A 17,834-nucleotide genomic window follows, 5' to 3' on the forward strand; every position below is an offset into this window, starting at 1 on the left:
TACTACTCATCCTTGCTTATTAAAAAAACAGGTGAAAAAACAAATCTCAAGTGTAATGGAAAGTTTGTTATTATTTTTTTAGTGTCAAATGTTAATTTTATTGTAACTTGTAATTTGAAAGAACATATTGAGAGCTAATTAACGACAAATAATTGAGGTATAATTTTCATAGAAATTTCATAAATTCACAATGTTTTTCAAAGATAACCTCTTTTGAAAGATATTTCATAAACTTTTTTTCGATTTACTTTTTAAACAAATGAGAAACAGTTGTTTATTTTGTTTTTTTCTAATAATCTACATATTTTTGCTATTGTTTTGAGTTGTAAATTTTTAACTGTACAATTTATTTCTTTTAAAAAGTAGACATTTTTTTACTGTGCATAATATATATATATAGTGAGATATTGAGAACTTGTTTTTTGTAATGTTATATATTAATGTTTCATATTTTGTTTCAGTGTTGTATAATCATAAGTGTATCGAATACTAGTTAATATACAATGTCGGAAACAAAGGCATCAAATTTACGACAACCTTCGAAAATTGGAAGACCTTGTAGTGCTGCACCTCCTAAACCTGCAGTACCACCGACACCACCGAGAGCTTCAATGAGTAAGTTTTTAAAAGCAAATTTTTTTTTTTCTATTAATTTTTTAAGTGTATTTTACTAGAATAATAATGGAGCATTTTTTTTAATTTAACGACATTTTGAAAGGTAAGACATTTAAATTTATTCTATAATTTAGTAAATCGCAATTACTTTGAAGAGGAAAATATTAAAAAATTTCAACTATACTCGCACAGGTTTGATGTATTTTAGATAAATTTAATAGCTGTTTTTTTTTTATTTATATTTTATATTGTAATTTTGTATCAGTAGTAAAAGTGAGTTTTAGTCAGAAAAACTTATCACATTCTTTTCATTTAATTTCAATAGTTAAAATTAATATTTTATTCATACAATGCATTTTTCACATTTTTGTAATTAATATATCAGTAATTATAATTTCACTTTTTTTTTAATTGTATTAATATTAAAAATCAATTTTAGTCAGACAAAATATATTTTTTGTAAATTCGTGTTTTAGTAGTAAAAGACAATTTACGTTAGACAAATTTTTAATTATTTAAATTAGTGTAAAATTTAATTTGTTTTAATTAGTGACTGACTTTTTTTGTTAGTTTTTCTAATGAGTAAAAAAAATTCTTCATTGGCAAAACTTTTTTTTTCTTACTAATTTTAAGTTATCTTTTTTTTTATAATTTAATTTTTTATATAAATATAAATTTAATTAAAAATATATTAAAATACATTAAATTATATTAATAAATATATTTGAAATTAATGATTTTTATAATAATAACTCATTTAAATACAGAAATTAAAATTTTTTTTGTTAAATTAAATTATTTAGATTAGAAATTATTTAAAAGTGCTAAATAAATATGAAATAACCATTAAGAAAGAACATTCCCCACCAAATTAATGCATATAAACACATACAACGATATACACGACATAAACATCACCCACGGTTTATCTTAAAGTGTATATCGTATTGTGAGCAACAGTTACATCAGTATTAATCGAGTCTTGTGAAGGTAAATACATATACTTGAAACTTTTCTGTCAGACTCAGGTAGTCTTTCATATTTGTTTACTTCTCATCGCAACACACATCTGTTTTAATTAAACTGGTAAATATTAAAAAAAAAAAAATACACACAGTTTTCGCGGAAAGAAAATGTTGAATTAATACAATTTTTCCTAAAAATTGTTTTAAATTATTAATAGTGTAAATTATTTGAAGAAAAAAAATAATATTGAAAATTAATGTCTAAGATGAATTATTAATCTTTTAATTAAAAATAAAATAAATTTATTAAATTTGAATTTTTAATTAAAAAAAGTGAATATTTTTTTATTTTATTTTAATTTTTTAATAAAATTCAAAAGTATTTTTACTTTTTCCTCCTAAAATTTAAGGAATATATTTTTATAGTAAATTAATTAATTTTCTAATTAAAAATTTAAAAACAATTTTGTAAATTGATACATTTTCGTTCCGTAAAATTAGATAATAGGTATTACTTTTTATAAATCATATGCACAACAATTTTTTTATTTTGAAAATCAAGTCATAAAATATTAATATAAAACAAAAAACATAAAATAGAATTTTCAAAAAATGTAAATAATATTGTAATTTGTTTTCTTTTTTTTTAATTTAAGTGACAAACTGAAATAAATTTGAAAATTTAATTTTTTCCTCCTTTTTTTATAATCACGAAGGGCACACGTCGTAATATACACGAGTAAACAATCCCATAAATATTAAAATTTGGTCATGTGTTTATGATCATATTTTATTTTTAGAAACACGTCAATAATGTAAATTATTATTAAGAGATTTTTTTTTTTGAAAGAGAATTTACAATATCAAAAGACGTCAATTTAATTCAAATTTTGTTTTTATTTATTTTATTTTTTTCATTTAATTATTTATTTAATTCAAATTGAAAAAAAAATTGAATATGTAGGTGTATGACACAACTCAACAATTAGGAGAAACTAAATAAAGCAATATAGCGAATAAAAATTTATGAACACGCTGTCCTCGAATAACAACAGTGGGTCGAATTGATTTAAAGTGATAATTACTTTTTTTTTGTCATTTGGCATAATTTACTTTTTTTTTTAAATGAGACTTGGTTTTCAAAATTTTTTCAATTTTCCATTTGAAAAAAAAAACAATGAAACACTTTTTTGAAAAATTATATAAAATTAATAAATCAATTTATTTTCTAATTGAGAAAAAAATATAAATATGTATGTATCTACATTATGCATGTATGTACAACATAAAACTATGTATCTGCATGTAAATATTTATATATGTAATCATAAAAATGTAATACGGTCGATTAACTAGCCTCGATATATCTGATATTTACTTATTTTTAAACAATTTAAATTTCCAATTTATTTATTTAAAAAATCTTATTTAAAAAAAAAAATTAATATTTTTTGAAAATTAATTTTCTAATTTTTTTTTCTAATTTATTATTAATTTTTTAATTAAATACACTATTTCATTTATTTCAAAATCCTATGCTTTATAATAAATAATGCTTTTTATATGACAGATATAAATTTTAATTTATTAATCTTTTTTTTTATATTAACAATTTCAACCCTTAAACATTGGGTGGTTTTTAATTTAAAAAAAAAATAATAATTTTAATTTTTTTTTTTTCTTAAAATAAAAGGACAAACAAAACTAGTCACTAATTTTCATAATTTAGTCGGAATTTTAAGAATTAAGTATATATACAATACTTGATTTTTTTTCCGTGGATGTACTATATGGTTATGTCAACTAGCCACATAAGTATGTGCAAGGATCGAGGGCACATATCTTGATGACTGAGAGCGGACTGTTCAGTCATCATTGCATGACGCATGACTCTTATGCAATGCAATATTTATTGTTCATCTATATCAGTTTTTCATTTCATTCAATGGAACTTAATTTTCACAGCATGGCTTTTATTTTGGTTCCTTAAAAATGGTTATTTGTCAAAAATTCGAAAATTAAGCATTTTTTTGCATTAGTGTAAAATATTATTTAAAAAATTAATTAATTAATAATTTTAATAAAAAAATTAATAAATAAATTAATTAAAAAAATTGATAAAAAAATTAATAAATAAATTAGTAAATAATTAATTATTTTTATTAATAAATTTAATTATTAATAAATAAATAAAAAAATAAATGAAGGATTAAAATTAGCTTCTAATTCATTGCGAATAATATAAAAAATATAAAACTAGTGGGAAAGAAAAAATTGTAAAACTTTGTAAAAAATACACAATGGAGAAATAAAAAAATCTATCTATAAAAAATATTTTATATTTGAGAAAAATGAAAAATATTTTAATATATTAAATTAGAATTGGAAATTAATTTGTTATATTCATTTTAGTTTACTGTTGAAAATATTGAAATTATGGAACAAAAAAATTTATTAATAAAATTTATTAATAATTTATTTATTAATTTATTTATTTAATACAATTTTTTTTATTATTTATTAATTTAATAAAAAAAAATTTGTACTTATTAATAAAAAAAAAATTTTGTATTTATTAATAAAAAAAAAAATAATTGGAAAACTACTATTGTAAAAAGCAAGTTGGAACACCTACTACTGTGCAATGATTCCTCCTACAAATCTTAATAAATAATTAATGAAACAGAGACCCGGACATACCGGTCAAGACCATTTTTAAGGACTTATCTCTTTCTCTCTCTCTCTGTTTAGAATTATTAAATCGTAATATATAGGAAGTAAGCTGATCATCTTATGCCACTAACTAAAAATATAACCTCGCATGAATGAAAAGGAACGTGATTCAGATTCTGTTAATATGTTTTTCATTGTTGCTTTGTTTGATGTATATTTGCATATATATACTTAGATCACGTTTAAAAGTACACATCACATTTATAAATATACACATTATACACGCAGTAGTCGTTACAATATTGTAATACAAAAGTTCCAATTTATCGATGCTATTTAGTATTTTGTTCTTATATTACAAGTCCAATTTTAATAATTGATTTTTTATATAATCATTCTCAAAAGAATTTGAATCTATTTTTTATTTTAATAATTCTATTTATTGATTATTCAATATGTAACAATAATAATAATAATCAATGGCCCAACCCTAAAATATGTAATTTATTTTTTATTTTAATAGACAATGATTATAATAAATTTTTGTTTTGGTAACGAATTCAAAATTATTGAATTTTTATTTTTACACAAATTTTCTAAAAAGTTTATATTCAATTTTTATATTGGAAGAATTTTTAATTAAGTGAATTTTGATTAGACAAAATTTTGTATTTATTTTTGTATTTATTTTTATTTATTTATTTATTTATAAATTTATAACTTTTATAATTTTTATTTTTTTTTTATGTTTACTTTTTCATTAATTAATGAAACAAATATGAAACTAATGTCGATTAAATAAATTTGTATGTAGGTAATTTATTTGTTTATTATTTTTAATTAAATAATAATAAATTATTTATTTTTCTTAAATATAAAAATGCAAATTTTTTTTTGAATTAAAAATATGTTGGGCATTGTTGTACATATGGTTTTATATTTATGTGTCTTAAACACTATAGATACTTTTTAGTGCGCTTATTGCATTGCTTTTAGTTTGAAATGTATTGTGTTTGCATGATACGTCAGATTTCATGGAGCACCTTTGGGAAACGCATGGTCGTCGTTTGAGTGAGGCGGGTTTAAGAAGGGGATCAGGTAGGTTTTTAAATATTCTCTCCAAGATAAATAAAAAAAAAAATTTTTTTTTATTTAGAAAAAAAATCCAATTTTTTTTCAAATTCATATTGTTTTCTAAATAACGATTCATTTTCATTCCGCGAATACGTATTTTCATAAAAATCAAATTCCTTTTTTATATTTTGAATTACATTTTATAACAATTATTATTTATAATAATAATATAAAAAATAAAATAAAAATAGTAATTCTAAATTATTCTTTATCGATTTTATAATTATTTCAAATTTATATTTTCCATAAAGAAATAATAAAATATTTTCTAAATAGTTTTTAAAAATTTGTACATAAATTTTCCTAATACGAACTTGTTTTTTTTTTTTTTTTTTATTATAGAAAAATGATTAAATAACCATTAGCGTCAAAAGTAAAAATTTTTTTTTCCACAGATTTGAAATTCATGAATAACATTTTTATAGAATATTATATTAGTTGGTAATAAAATTTTTTTAAAAAAATGTACTTTTAATTTTAAAACAGATAATAGTGTGGTCCTAACGGAAGACACAGATAGCTTTATAATAGGTGACCGAGTATGGGTCGGTGGAACAAAAGCTGGACAAATTGCATATATTGGAGAAACACAATTTGCTCCGGGAGATTGGGCTGGAATTGTTCTCGATGATACAATTGGTAAGTTTAAAAACATTACAGTCAAACCTGCGTAACTGGGACACGTCTCACTTAACAAGGTTTAACTGTATAATAATAAAATTCTTCATCTACTATATTTTTTAATAATAAAAACAAACAATATTTTTTTAAATAAATAAAATAGAGAAATAATAATATTTAATAAATAAAATAAATTATAAAATGTTTTTAATAAAAAATTTTACTTTTTAGGAAAAAATGATGGCTCAGTTGCTGGTTATCGTTATTTTCAATGTGAACCAAAACGTGGTATTTTCTCCCGTCTCTCACGACTCACAAGACAACCATTATCTCGCGATGTGTCGATTACATCTCCAACATCACCAACTGAAAGTTCTAGATATTCTTTGAACCAATCCATGTCTCCCTCGCTAAGTAAGACACGTACCAAATACAGTTCAAATCGCATGTAAAGTGGAGCGTGACTTTGAAATATTAATATTGTTATTATTGACTATATATATTTACATAGTTATCGCCTAAATTAAGTAGTATCGCTTCCTTTTTGCCAGAAAAATTAATTTTCTTTTATTTTCTAGCATGTTCAATTATTATATTACAAAACAGTTTTTTTTTGTTGTTATTGGGACTAATACTTCATTACAATTAGTTTCGTTTAAAAAAAAAATTAGAAAAAGAATAATTTGATTCAAATATATAATTATCAAAATAAATATTTAAAACCGAATAATTTAATCTTTGAAACGAAACAAAAAAAGTAATTATTTAATATAAACAAATTCCTTTATTTGATATTTATAAATAATATAAATAGTTAAATAATGAATTATTTGAATCAAAAATTTATTTTTCAGTAAAACTTTTAAAAAACATGAAAGAAAATTTATTTTATTATTATCAAATAAATATTCATTTAAAAGAAATAAATATTTATTTGAAAAAAAAAATTAAGGTAAATGCCCCAGTCTTCGTCACTTCCTTAGTTACTGTCACTTTCATTGAAAATTACAAAAAATATTTTCTAAAACAAATAAAGATTATGTTTTTTCAATTTTAAATAATTATTTTTATACAAATAATAAATTATAATAATAATTTTTTCAATACATTGCTTAAAATTCTCAAATTACTTATGTGACGATTACTGAAGCAAAAGTGACGGTAACTAGAGCATTTACCTTATTATATATTAATTTTTATTAAAAAAATAATTTTTTTCGATCTGCAGTAATTCTTCTTATTTTTAATAAGTCTTCTCTTTATTTTATAATTTTAAACGTATAAATTATAATAATTTTAATTTTCGTATATAATTTATGCGTTGACGAATTTTTTTTTTTCATATTTGTAAAAATTTAGTGTGTAGTATATAAACTAATAAATATATTAAGTATTTTTTAAATTTATAATATTTGATGCTTTTTGAGATGTTATAGGAAATTTAATTTTGAATAAAAAAAATGGTTGTTTTAAATTTAAAAATATAAGAAGTCAATATTGTAGTGTGGAATAACTTGATGATATAGATTAAAATAATTACTGACACATTTCAAACACACATTATAAAGTCTTAGAGAGGCACGCAATATTAAAAAGAAAATAATTTTTTACATAGAAAAAAATAGAAAAATTTATTTAAAAGGAAAAAAATAGTATTTAACTAACTCTTTTTTTTGTTGTTGTTGTTGTTAATAATTGCTTAAAATTTTTAAATTATATAGATAAACAAATCGTAGTGTTTGATTTTTGGCCTTGTATAGTTGTAAAATTGTGGCTTTGGAAATTTTATTTTTAACTCGTTTTGTTTAATTATCAGATAATTGTGTGTTCCTTAATAAGACTTAGAAACTGGGTCTCAATAAAAATAGCCCCGCCGAGAGCTTACTAAGAATTTTTATTGTAATTCCATAAACGATTTTATATTTTTAACTTTGGTTTTTTTTTATGTAATTTTTAATTTTTTTGATAGTTTTTTTTTTTATTTTATAAACATATTTTTACAATATATTTTTAAAATTCGTATCAATTGCAACACTATTTCTTACAAAAGGATTAATATTTAACTCTAATTACGAATAAAAAGATTAAAAATTTTCATTTTTTTTTTATATTTGTCTAAAAACTGCGAGCCCAGATTCTAAGCCGAATTTAGTAATACAAATCAGTTACTTTTATGTGGATCGTACGATTATAAAAAAATTTTGAAATTTTTCTTTTTAAAAATGTAAGAAATGTTTAAAATTTTTAATAATTAAATCGAAAAAATTGAGTATGAAAAAAATGCTTTTATAAAATAGTATTTTCTAAATGAATTAAACTTATAGAAATTATAAAATTAAATTGACAAATTTATGGTTATAATACGATACAATCGTACGATTAACATAAAAGTAGTTTTTGTTGTTGTAAAGTAGTTGTACACTTACATACACCCAGAGAAATTTTTCATTTGAACCAATTTAATTGAATTAAAATAAAAATAAAAATATATTTGTTGCATCTCAGAGTTAAATATTTATTATTATTATGATAATTTATTTAGCGTAAATAAAATTAATTTCAATCAAATAAAATTAATTTTAATTTTAATTTAAAAAATAAAATAAAATTAATTTGAATCAAATATTTATTTTTATCGAATATAAAATTTATTTTGAAACAAATATAAATTTTTTTTTTGTAATCACTCTGAGACACAAATAAATAATTTTTTCCTTTTCTCTGGGTGCACGAAACACTAAATTATTAATAATCGTGCAGACACTTCCACCACAAGCCTCTCATCGGTAACTCACAAAGATCTTCGGATAGGAGAGAGAGTTATAATATCCTCTAGCCAAGGGAGTAAAATAGGAGTACTTAGATACCTGGGCATGACCGAATTTGCACCTGGAGAATGGTGTGGCGTTGAACTGGACGAACCTTCTGGAAAAAATGATGGATCTGTTGATAATAAGAGGTTTTTTTTTTATTTCAATTCCTGTTTTTTTTTTACAAAAATAATGCAAAATAGAAAATATGAATAATAAATAAAAATAATAATACATAATTGTAAGACACAAGAGATAAATTTTTGAGTGTAAATATAAAAAAATATATTGTAAACACTATATTTAATAGGTATTTTGAGTGTCGTCCAAAATATGGTCTATTTGCACCGGTACACAAAGTAAGTCGATCACCATCAAACAAGAAAGCAGGAATGTGCATTGTTCATAGACCCTCGGGAGCAGCATTAAATACATCATTGAGAAAATTGGGTTCACGTGAATCGCTTCTATCAACAACAAGTACAACAGCAAGTGTTGCTGCTGCAAAAAGTGTTTCTTCAACATCTAGGGTAAGATTTGTCATACCGGATGAATAACAACAAAATTGTATATATTTATATATGAGTCTCCAAAATCTTTATAGCTGTTTTTTTTGTGCTTGCTATAATAGTTATAGACATTTTGAAAGAAAAAAAAAAATTGTGCATGCTTTCCTGTATTTATTGTTATGTATTTAGTAGATTATTTTTTTAACGTTACTGTTGAAAAAAAATAATAATAAAAAAAAAAAATGTTGACAATATCTATCCATCCTGTATATTCCTAATCCTTTATTGTAGAAATAAATATATTAGAATTTTATACAATAGTAAAATAAAAATTGCATGCTTTTAATTTTTATTTATTTATTTAGAAAATATATTTAGTTTTGGTTTTTGAATAAAATTGATAATTATTTTTGCATGCAAATATGGTAGATGTATTTTTTTTTTTTTTTAATTTGCATGATCCAAGTTATTTTGAATTTGTCTAACATTCCAGAGAACGTCTATGTTTGTCAAAGCACCTGCTCGAACTTCACTGCAGGTGAGATATTGTAATTGTAATTTTTATATAAAAAAAAATATGGATATAAAATTTTTTTTTTTAATTGAGGAGACTAGAACTATCTTACAATTTTCTTTTGAATAAATAATGAAAAGAAAATTTATTTTCAATAAGATATAAATTTAAAAATTATAAATTAAACGTATATTATTTTTTCCAAATTAGAAACTATATTTTCCAAAAATTATCGATTTATTAATTCTTAATTTAATTACTATTATAATAATTCAATTTTGTTTATTCAATTTCTTTCATATTATTTAATTTTCTATTAATCGTTTTAAAAGAGAAATAAGAAAAATTACATTCACGCAATGAATCGATAGCAAAGAGAAAAAAATTGATAAAAAAATTTTTATTTTAAACAAAATTAAAGAATTAAGGCTAAAATTCAGAGTAACAGATAAAATTAATAAAATTATTATTAACGTCACACTAGAAATTTTTAACTTAATATAATTAAATTCAGAAAATAATTAAAAATAATTTTATTTAGAAAAATTGATTTAAAAATAATTAAGTTGTGAATTAATTGAATTTTAAGAAATGATTTAAAATTAAAAGAATTATATTACTAAGTAATTGTATTTAAAATAGAATTAAACTAAAATAATTAAATTATCTAATAATTAAATTTAAAAACTTAAATTATCCTAATTTAATTTTTTAATGAATTGAATTTAAACATAAATTATTTTTTTCTAACTGGCATTTTTCTATAACTGAATTTTTAAAATAAAAGTTTTTCTTTGTTTGTTCAAAATAAAATTGAAAGAATCTACTTTTCCTGCAAATTGTTTTTTTTATCACATTTACATTTTTTAGATAAAAAGATGAAGTATTTAGTAAAATAAAAATTTAATAACTAAAAAACATTTCCTTCAATATTTTTAAATTATAATTACTATTATTATTTGATCGACAATTGAGTGTATTAATTTATAAAAAAATATATGATTATTTTGATTCATTATAATTTTTATGATTAGATATTAGTCGAATATATACAAAAAAATATATTTTTTATTAAATTATAAATATAATATAAATAAATACATAATATACAGATATTATAACAAATTTTTTGCATATATAATTTAATAATAATATAATAATAATGATATAACTTTAAAAAATTTACAAATATTTTTATTTTTATAAGCACGTGATTTAATGTTCTGTTCTTCATTGTGCTTGCATGATATTTGCTGCGACATAAATTAATGAGAAATAAAAGAGAGAAATAGACTGACATAATTTATTTAAACAATTTGTAATGTTATTATATTTTAAAAAATAAATAATTTATTTTAATCACATGAATAATTATTTATTATTAAATAAATCTTAAAAAATTTAGTAAATAAAATTGCTTTGGAATTGTGAAATAATTAAAAATTAATAAAATAATAAAAAACCAATTTTTTGATTTTATATAGAAATTAAAATAATATTATTAATAATAAGTATAATAGTAATTATATTAGTTTTAATATAATATTTATGTAGAGTTTATTTATATTGTAGGATATGCTGAAAGAGAAACAATTAGAGATTGAGAACCTTCTTAAAGAACGAAATTTAGAACGCGAAAGAGTTACAAAAGCTGCTAATCAGGCAGATCAAGCTGAACAATCTGTAATAAATTTAAAACGTGAATATGATAAGGTAATTTTTATTAATATAATTAATTAATTTATTTTATTATTATGATTTTTCATTTTTATAATTAAAATTTTGTTTGATTTTGAAAATGTTTATTATTTATTTGTTTATTAAAGTATTTTTTTTTTAATATAAATTTGATAAATTTCAATGTACATATTAGATTTATTATAATTAATTGTTGAAAATATTAAAATAAATCTATATTTCATTTTATCACAGTTTCGACAAGACACAGAAAAAACTGTTCAAGATTCACAAAGTGTTATAGAACAATTAATGAAGGAAAAAAATATGCTTGGCACACAATTGGAAGAAGAGAAAAGAAAATGTGAAGATCTTCAATTTCGTTTCGAAGAAGAATCTATTGACAAGGATGACATTCAGGTATATAGAATATTTAAAAATAAATTTTTAGTTTTTTTTTTTTTTAAATACAGCCCCCTATAGTTTTTTTATTTATTGGTAAAAGATTCTTTAATTTATAAACAAAAGTCAAAATAAAATGTTGTGAATTATATTTTCAGAAATTTCAAAAATGTGACTGAAATGACAGAGTAAAAACTAAAAAATCCAGTTGATTTGTATTTATACTAAATAACATTATTTTGGTGGTGGGAATAAATGTAAAATATTTGTAATTGCCTTTCATAGTGTCATAGTGATTTGTTAATTGCAAAAAAAAAAAAAAAAATTATCAGCTTCTTAAATTGAGGGGAAATAGGGTTTTTGGAATTTGATAAAAAAAGCTTATTACATCAAAAGTCTTTTTTTTTAAATCATAAAATAAATAAAATTTGATGTTATTTTCAGAATCAAAAAAGTGAACAGAGCGTGAGTATCAAAAGGATGTCTTTTGATTCCGAGGAGATGTTGATGCTGTATTTCTGCTCTACTTGTCTTGTCATCATGCTAATCTTTTTCTTAAGCTTACCATCTCATTATTACAATAAGCTATTTCATATTTCTTTCTTTCGCTTTCATTACTAAAATTGTTCTATTTTTTTTTAAATTTCGCTTTATTTTCAAGTCTCAAAGAGATTTGATAACTATTTTTTTTTTTTACTAAAAAATGTATTAGAAAGAATTTGTTAAACTTTCTATTTTGTTGGTAATTAAAAGTTTTTGTTTTTCTATTTATTAAATAAGTAGATCATAGAAAATAATAATAACAATGATTATTATTATTATTATTAATAAAAAAATGAAACTAAAAAATTAGTTTTAGATATAAAAATGCATTTACTAACGAAACTGTAAAAAAAAAGGTTTTCTTTTATAAAAAGTAGTTGTTATCACGAATATCGTAATATAAATTCATCTTTTATACCATATGCATGTATTTATTTCTTTGCTATTAGTATCATGTAGAATTAATTATCATTGAAAATACACAAATACGTAAGATATTTTTTAAAAAAAAATTAAATTTCATTATTTTCCTATTTGCAAAATTTTTTTTTTCCGCAAAATAAATATAATCAAATTGAAAATTGATATTTCTAACCTTTTTGCAAGTAAAATCAATGAATTTTCTAACAGGTAATAAATACAAAAAATGAAAATACAATCAAGGAACTTGAGAAGCAAATTGTCGAAGAAAAAGAACGAATTGTTTTACTTGAAAAGGAAAATTCAAAATTATTCGAAGCTGAAGAAGAATTAACTCGACTTCGTATTGAAATTCAATCATTTCAAGATAAAGACGAAGTAAAAGGTATTATCCATTTATTTATTATTGTTATTTAGTTTTGATTCATTGTATTCAATAGAAAATTCAGTTTTATCAGAAAATAATAAAAAATTAGAAGAGGAAAAATGTAAACTTGAAAAGCAAATTGAAGAAAATGTCTCTGCAATTCATAAATATGTTGAGGAAATAGAAAAATTCAAATGTGAATTAGACAAAAAGGAAGTGGAAAATAATTCTAGTAAACAATCAGCATTATCGTGGCAAAAAACAGCCGAAGATGGACAACGAATATTACAAGAAAAATGTGAAATTATTGAAAAAATGCAAAAAGAATATTCCCTAAATGCCGAGGCTTTGAATAAAGAAATTCAAAGATTACAAGAAATAATCGAGACAATTACCAATCAATATAAAATAGAAAAAGATGATATAATTCTAAAACATGAAAACATAATCAAGGAACATTTAGCTGAGAAAGATAATAAATTACATGAAATCACATCTCAATTAGATGAAAAAATTAATGAAACTAATAAATTAATTGCCGATATCAATTTATTACATGAATCACAAAAAAATGCCAATGAAGAAATAAAAAAATTGACAACTAATTCTAATGGTGAGTACGAATTTTTTTATTTATTTTTCTATATTTAATAAAAAAAAAATTTCCTTTTTCTAGAATATCTTGAAAAATTGAAAATGACTGAAGAAAATAATAATATACTAAATCAAAATATAAAAGAGCTTCAAGAAAAATTAGAAGAAAACAATATCAAAAATTCTCAAGAGAAACATGAATTGGTAATTTTTAATAAATTATTCAATTTTATTAGATGATTTAAATTTAATTTCATAAATTTTTTTTTTTTTTAGGAACAAAAAATAACAGCATTATCAAATCAATTAGAAAATAATTTATTAGAATTAACCAAATTAGATAAAGACTTAAAAACAAAAGAGACTGAATTAGAAAATCTCCGAAATACAAAAGAAACGGAAGTTGAAGAAATGAGATGTAATCTTCAGCGTGAAATTGACGATAAATGTAAACATATAAATGAAATGAGTACTGACGCTGCTCAACAATGTTTAAGAATTAATAATCTCGAGAAAGAAATTGATAATCTTAAAAATATTATAGCCAATAAGGACGAGGAAATCAAGAATCTTTTAGAAAAAAATACAGGTAAGTACAAAAAAAAAAAAAAATAGAAAAATTAAATTTTATTAAATTAAATTTCTTTTTATACAGAATTGCAAGATGCTCTAACATTATTTGAACAAACGAAAACTAATCTTGAAAGTGAACTTGGAATGTATGAAACTAATGTTCAAGATTTGAATAAAACAATCAAACAGAATGAAGAAAAATTGTGTCAAATAGCACAGCAAAAGGCTAAATTGGTAATTATTTTTTTTTTTTTATTAATTTTGATAAATAAATAAAATTATTAATTTTATTTACAGGAGGAGGAAATAGCAAATGTGATAAGTACATCATCCGATTCTTCTCAGCAGCTTGCAAAATATAATGAGGATCTTCGAAAAAAAGAAAAAGAATTAGATAAAGCACAAGAAAAGGGTTATGAATTAGAAAAATTATTATCAACAGCAGAAATAAAATCATCAACTCTTGAGCAAGATATAATTCGTCTCAATACACTCAAAGAGCAAATAGAAATTGAAAATAATGAAAGAAAAACTCAATTGGAAATTAAAGTCAATGAAATATCATCTCTTTCCAATAAACTCACAGATTATGAAAAAAGAGAACAAGAACATATCCAATTTTTAGAGAAAAATGAAAATGCTCAAAGTGTATTACATCAAAAGACTGAAGAATTAAATAAATTAGCACAAGATTTAGTGAAAACACGAGAAGAAATTTCTGATTTAACTGAAAAATTAACAAATTCAGAAAATGAACATAAAAATGAAAAAGAAAATTTTGAAAAATCGATTCATGAATTACAAGATCAATTGACAATTTTCCAAGAAAAAATAAAAACCACAGAAATTTTGAAAAATCAACTAGAAAACGATAAAAAAGAAAATGAAAATACCATTAAAGAAATAAAGGAGAAATTAAATGAAGAAACAAATTCACGATCTGACACTGAGACAAAAAATACATCCGCACAATTAGAAATCAAAGAATTAAATAATCGTCTACAAAAATTAGAAACTGAAAATCAGGAATTAAATAACGAAATTAAATCACTTAATGCAAATTATAATGATTCAAAAAAAGAATTAAATCTTTTAAAATCAACTTACACTAACGTTACATCGGAAAATTCCCAAGAACTCATGAATTTAAAGCAACAATTAATAATTATTGAATCCGAAAAAGAAAAATTGGAAAAATCACTCAATCAATTGAATATTTCATTAAATGAATCGAATAATCAATTAAACGCTGCCAATCAATGTAAAAATACAACAAATGAAAAATTATCTGAAATCGAAGCAATAGCTAGTGAAAAAACTAACGAAATAATAAAACAAACAAAAATAATTGAAAATCTCGAAAATCAATTAAAAACAAATACTGAATATGTACAACAAATTTTAAATGCAAACAAAGAATTGGCAATGGAAAATTCAATAGTAAATGACAATTTAAAATCATTGGAGGCAAAATTAATTGAAATTCAAGAAGAATTAAAAAAGAAAAATAATCATCTTAATGAATTAGAAAATAAAACCGATCAATTGACAAAATCCGAGAAAATTGCATTAAATACAAAAAATTCTTTAGAAATGGAAATAAAAAATTTATTAAGCGTTGCAAATATTCAACAGAATAATGATTATGAAGGTATTAAACAACTTGTGGAATTAATGAATAAACAAAAATCTGAATTACAACAAAAAGAAACTTTTATTGTTGAATTAGAGGGAAAAATTAATTTACTACAAGAAACACAAAAGGAAAAATCAAAAATAGAACAAGATTCACGTAATAATGAAATTAAAATTATTCAAAAAGAATTGGACACTATGAAAAATGAGAAAATAAATTTGGAAACAACAAAAAATAATGTTGAAAAATTATTGAAAGAAACAGAGGAAAAATTACATAATTTATCAAATTCGATGAAAGTAAAAGAAAAGGAAACCGAAAAGAATGTACAAAATCTTGTGGAAAAAGTAAATTTACTCACTCAAGAATGTTCACAATTAAAGGATACGAAAAATTTATTGTACGTATATTTTTTTTTTCGAAAATATTGAAATTTTTTATAAATTAATGAATTTTTAATAAATTATTACAGAGAAGAAGAAAATAAACAACTTTTAGAGAAATCTAAGAAGAAAATTGCGACTAACGAAAATGTAAGCATAAAATACAATTTTTTTTATTTGAAAAATAAAATATTAATTAATTATTTATAAATAACGTAAAATATATTTATTTCAGATGGAAATGAATGCTAATAGTTTAACAAATCAAATAGCAGGCGGTGATTCAAAAATAAATACAGGTAATTTATAATATTTTCTATGTTATTCAATTTTTTTTCAATTTAATAATCATTTTTTTTTTTTTCAATTTTCAAGCACCACAAGATTCGGACAGTAAACAACTTATAGAAGAGAATAATTTGTTTAAAGGACAAATTGATTTTCTTAATTCTGTCATAGTTGATATGCAAAGAAAAAATGAAAATTTACTATGTAAAATTGAAGTTCTCGAAATGGGAATCCCTTCAAATGAAGCTGACGATTACAATAGGTAACAGAAAAATTTCTTTCTCTAATTAATTAAAAGAAAAATACAAAGATATTTTATTTTTATTGAATATTTTAATATTGAAATGAAATTTTTTAGAAGTACCTTAGAAAAAAGATCAGCTCCACCTCGAATGTTTTGTGATATTTGTGATCAATTTGATTTACATGAAACAGAGGATTGTCCACGTCAATCGCAAGATGCTGAATTAGAACAAAAAGATTCGAGAAAAGCTAAAAAAAGTCGAATTGAAAGACCATATTGTGAAAATTGTGAGGGTAAGTTTTGCAAAAATAAAAATATTTTTTATTCAATTATTAATAATTATTAATTATTAATGATTATTTTTTTTAGTTTTCGGACATGAAACAGAATCATGCGATGATAATGAAACTTTTTAATAATATATCGAATGAAGAGAAAAATATTGTAAATTACATGCTTGCCAAAATAGAATGACGAAATACTAGAAAAATTTGTTGAATTTTCAAAGTATATTTTTTTAAGTCTAACTTCTTCCGTCTACAAATATTTGTCTTCCTTGACAACATTAAATGTTCTATTATTTAAGAATAATTCATATTTTTTAGCTCTTTTATTGTTCATATATATTTAGAAAAAAAAATGTTAGAGCAAGCAAGTTTTCCTGAAAAATTATTGATATTTTTTCAAATTTTCAGGTTTTGTTATAAATTTTGCTCTAAACATTATTTATTGAGTATAAATGTGTGTGTGTGCGTATATTATAAAATAATGTGTGTTGATCTTTTAATTAAAAATTGTAACGCGTTAACGACAAATTTTGTAAAAGTAAATAATTTTTGAAATATTTAATAGAATTTTAAATTTTA

At 21.1% G+C, this 17,834-nt stretch overlaps 1 protein-coding gene across 7 annotated transcripts; it reads left to right on the plus strand.

Annotated features, from left to right (window-relative positions):
- LOC127287732 (restin homolog) lies at positions 1–17,812 on the plus strand. Of its 7 annotated transcripts, XM_051314816.1 has the most exons (22): positions 1–157; positions 462–615; positions 5,283–5,351; positions 5,874–6,026; positions 6,240–6,422; positions 8,769–8,967; positions 9,129–9,348; positions 9,821–9,865; positions 11,414–11,554; positions 11,774–11,938; positions 12,365–12,385; positions 13,094–13,268; positions 13,333–13,863; positions 13,927–14,048; positions 14,121–14,433; positions 14,500–14,651; positions 14,715–16,453; positions 16,526–16,586; positions 16,672–16,735; positions 16,812–16,986; positions 17,083–17,261; positions 17,338–17,812. In XM_051314816.1, exons 2-22 carry the CDS (start codon positions 504–506, stop codon positions 17,382–17,384), a joined length of 4,866 nt encoding a protein of 1,621 aa, XP_051170773.1. In that variant the 5' UTR covers positions 1–157; positions 462–503; the 3' UTR covers positions 17,385–17,812. The 7 variants fall into 7 exon arrangements, with proteins under 7 accessions (XP_051170773.1, XP_051170774.1, XP_051170775.1 ...); XM_051314817.1 differs by lacking the exon at positions 12,365–12,385; XM_051314818.1 differs by lacking the exon at positions 9,821–9,865.
- Positions 17,813–17,834: the final 22 nt, after the last annotated feature.

Source organism: Leptopilina boulardi, unplaced genomic scaffold (genome assembly GCF_019393585.1).
Source record: "Leptopilina boulardi isolate dan_hultmark-lab unplaced genomic scaffold, ZJU_Lbou_2.1 LbouV2_372, whole genome shotgun sequence".
NCBI classification, from domain to species: domain Eukaryota; kingdom Metazoa; phylum Arthropoda; class Insecta; order Hymenoptera; family Figitidae; genus Leptopilina; species Leptopilina boulardi.

Excerpts from the sequence above, each read along its gene's own strand:
- LOC127287732 (XM_051314816.1), top strand. The coding sequence starts at position 504 with ATGTCGGAAACAAAGGCATCAAATTTACGACAACCTTCGAAAATTGGA. Across the intron at positions 8,968-9,128 it reads GGATCTGTTGATAATAAGAG|GTATTTTGAGTGTCGTCCAA; the intron begins GTTTTTTTTTTA and ends TATATTTAATAG. Across the intron at positions 14,652-14,714 it reads CACAGCAAAAGGCTAAATTG|GAGGAGGAAATAGCAAATGT; the intron begins GTAATTATTTTT and ends TTTTATTTACAG.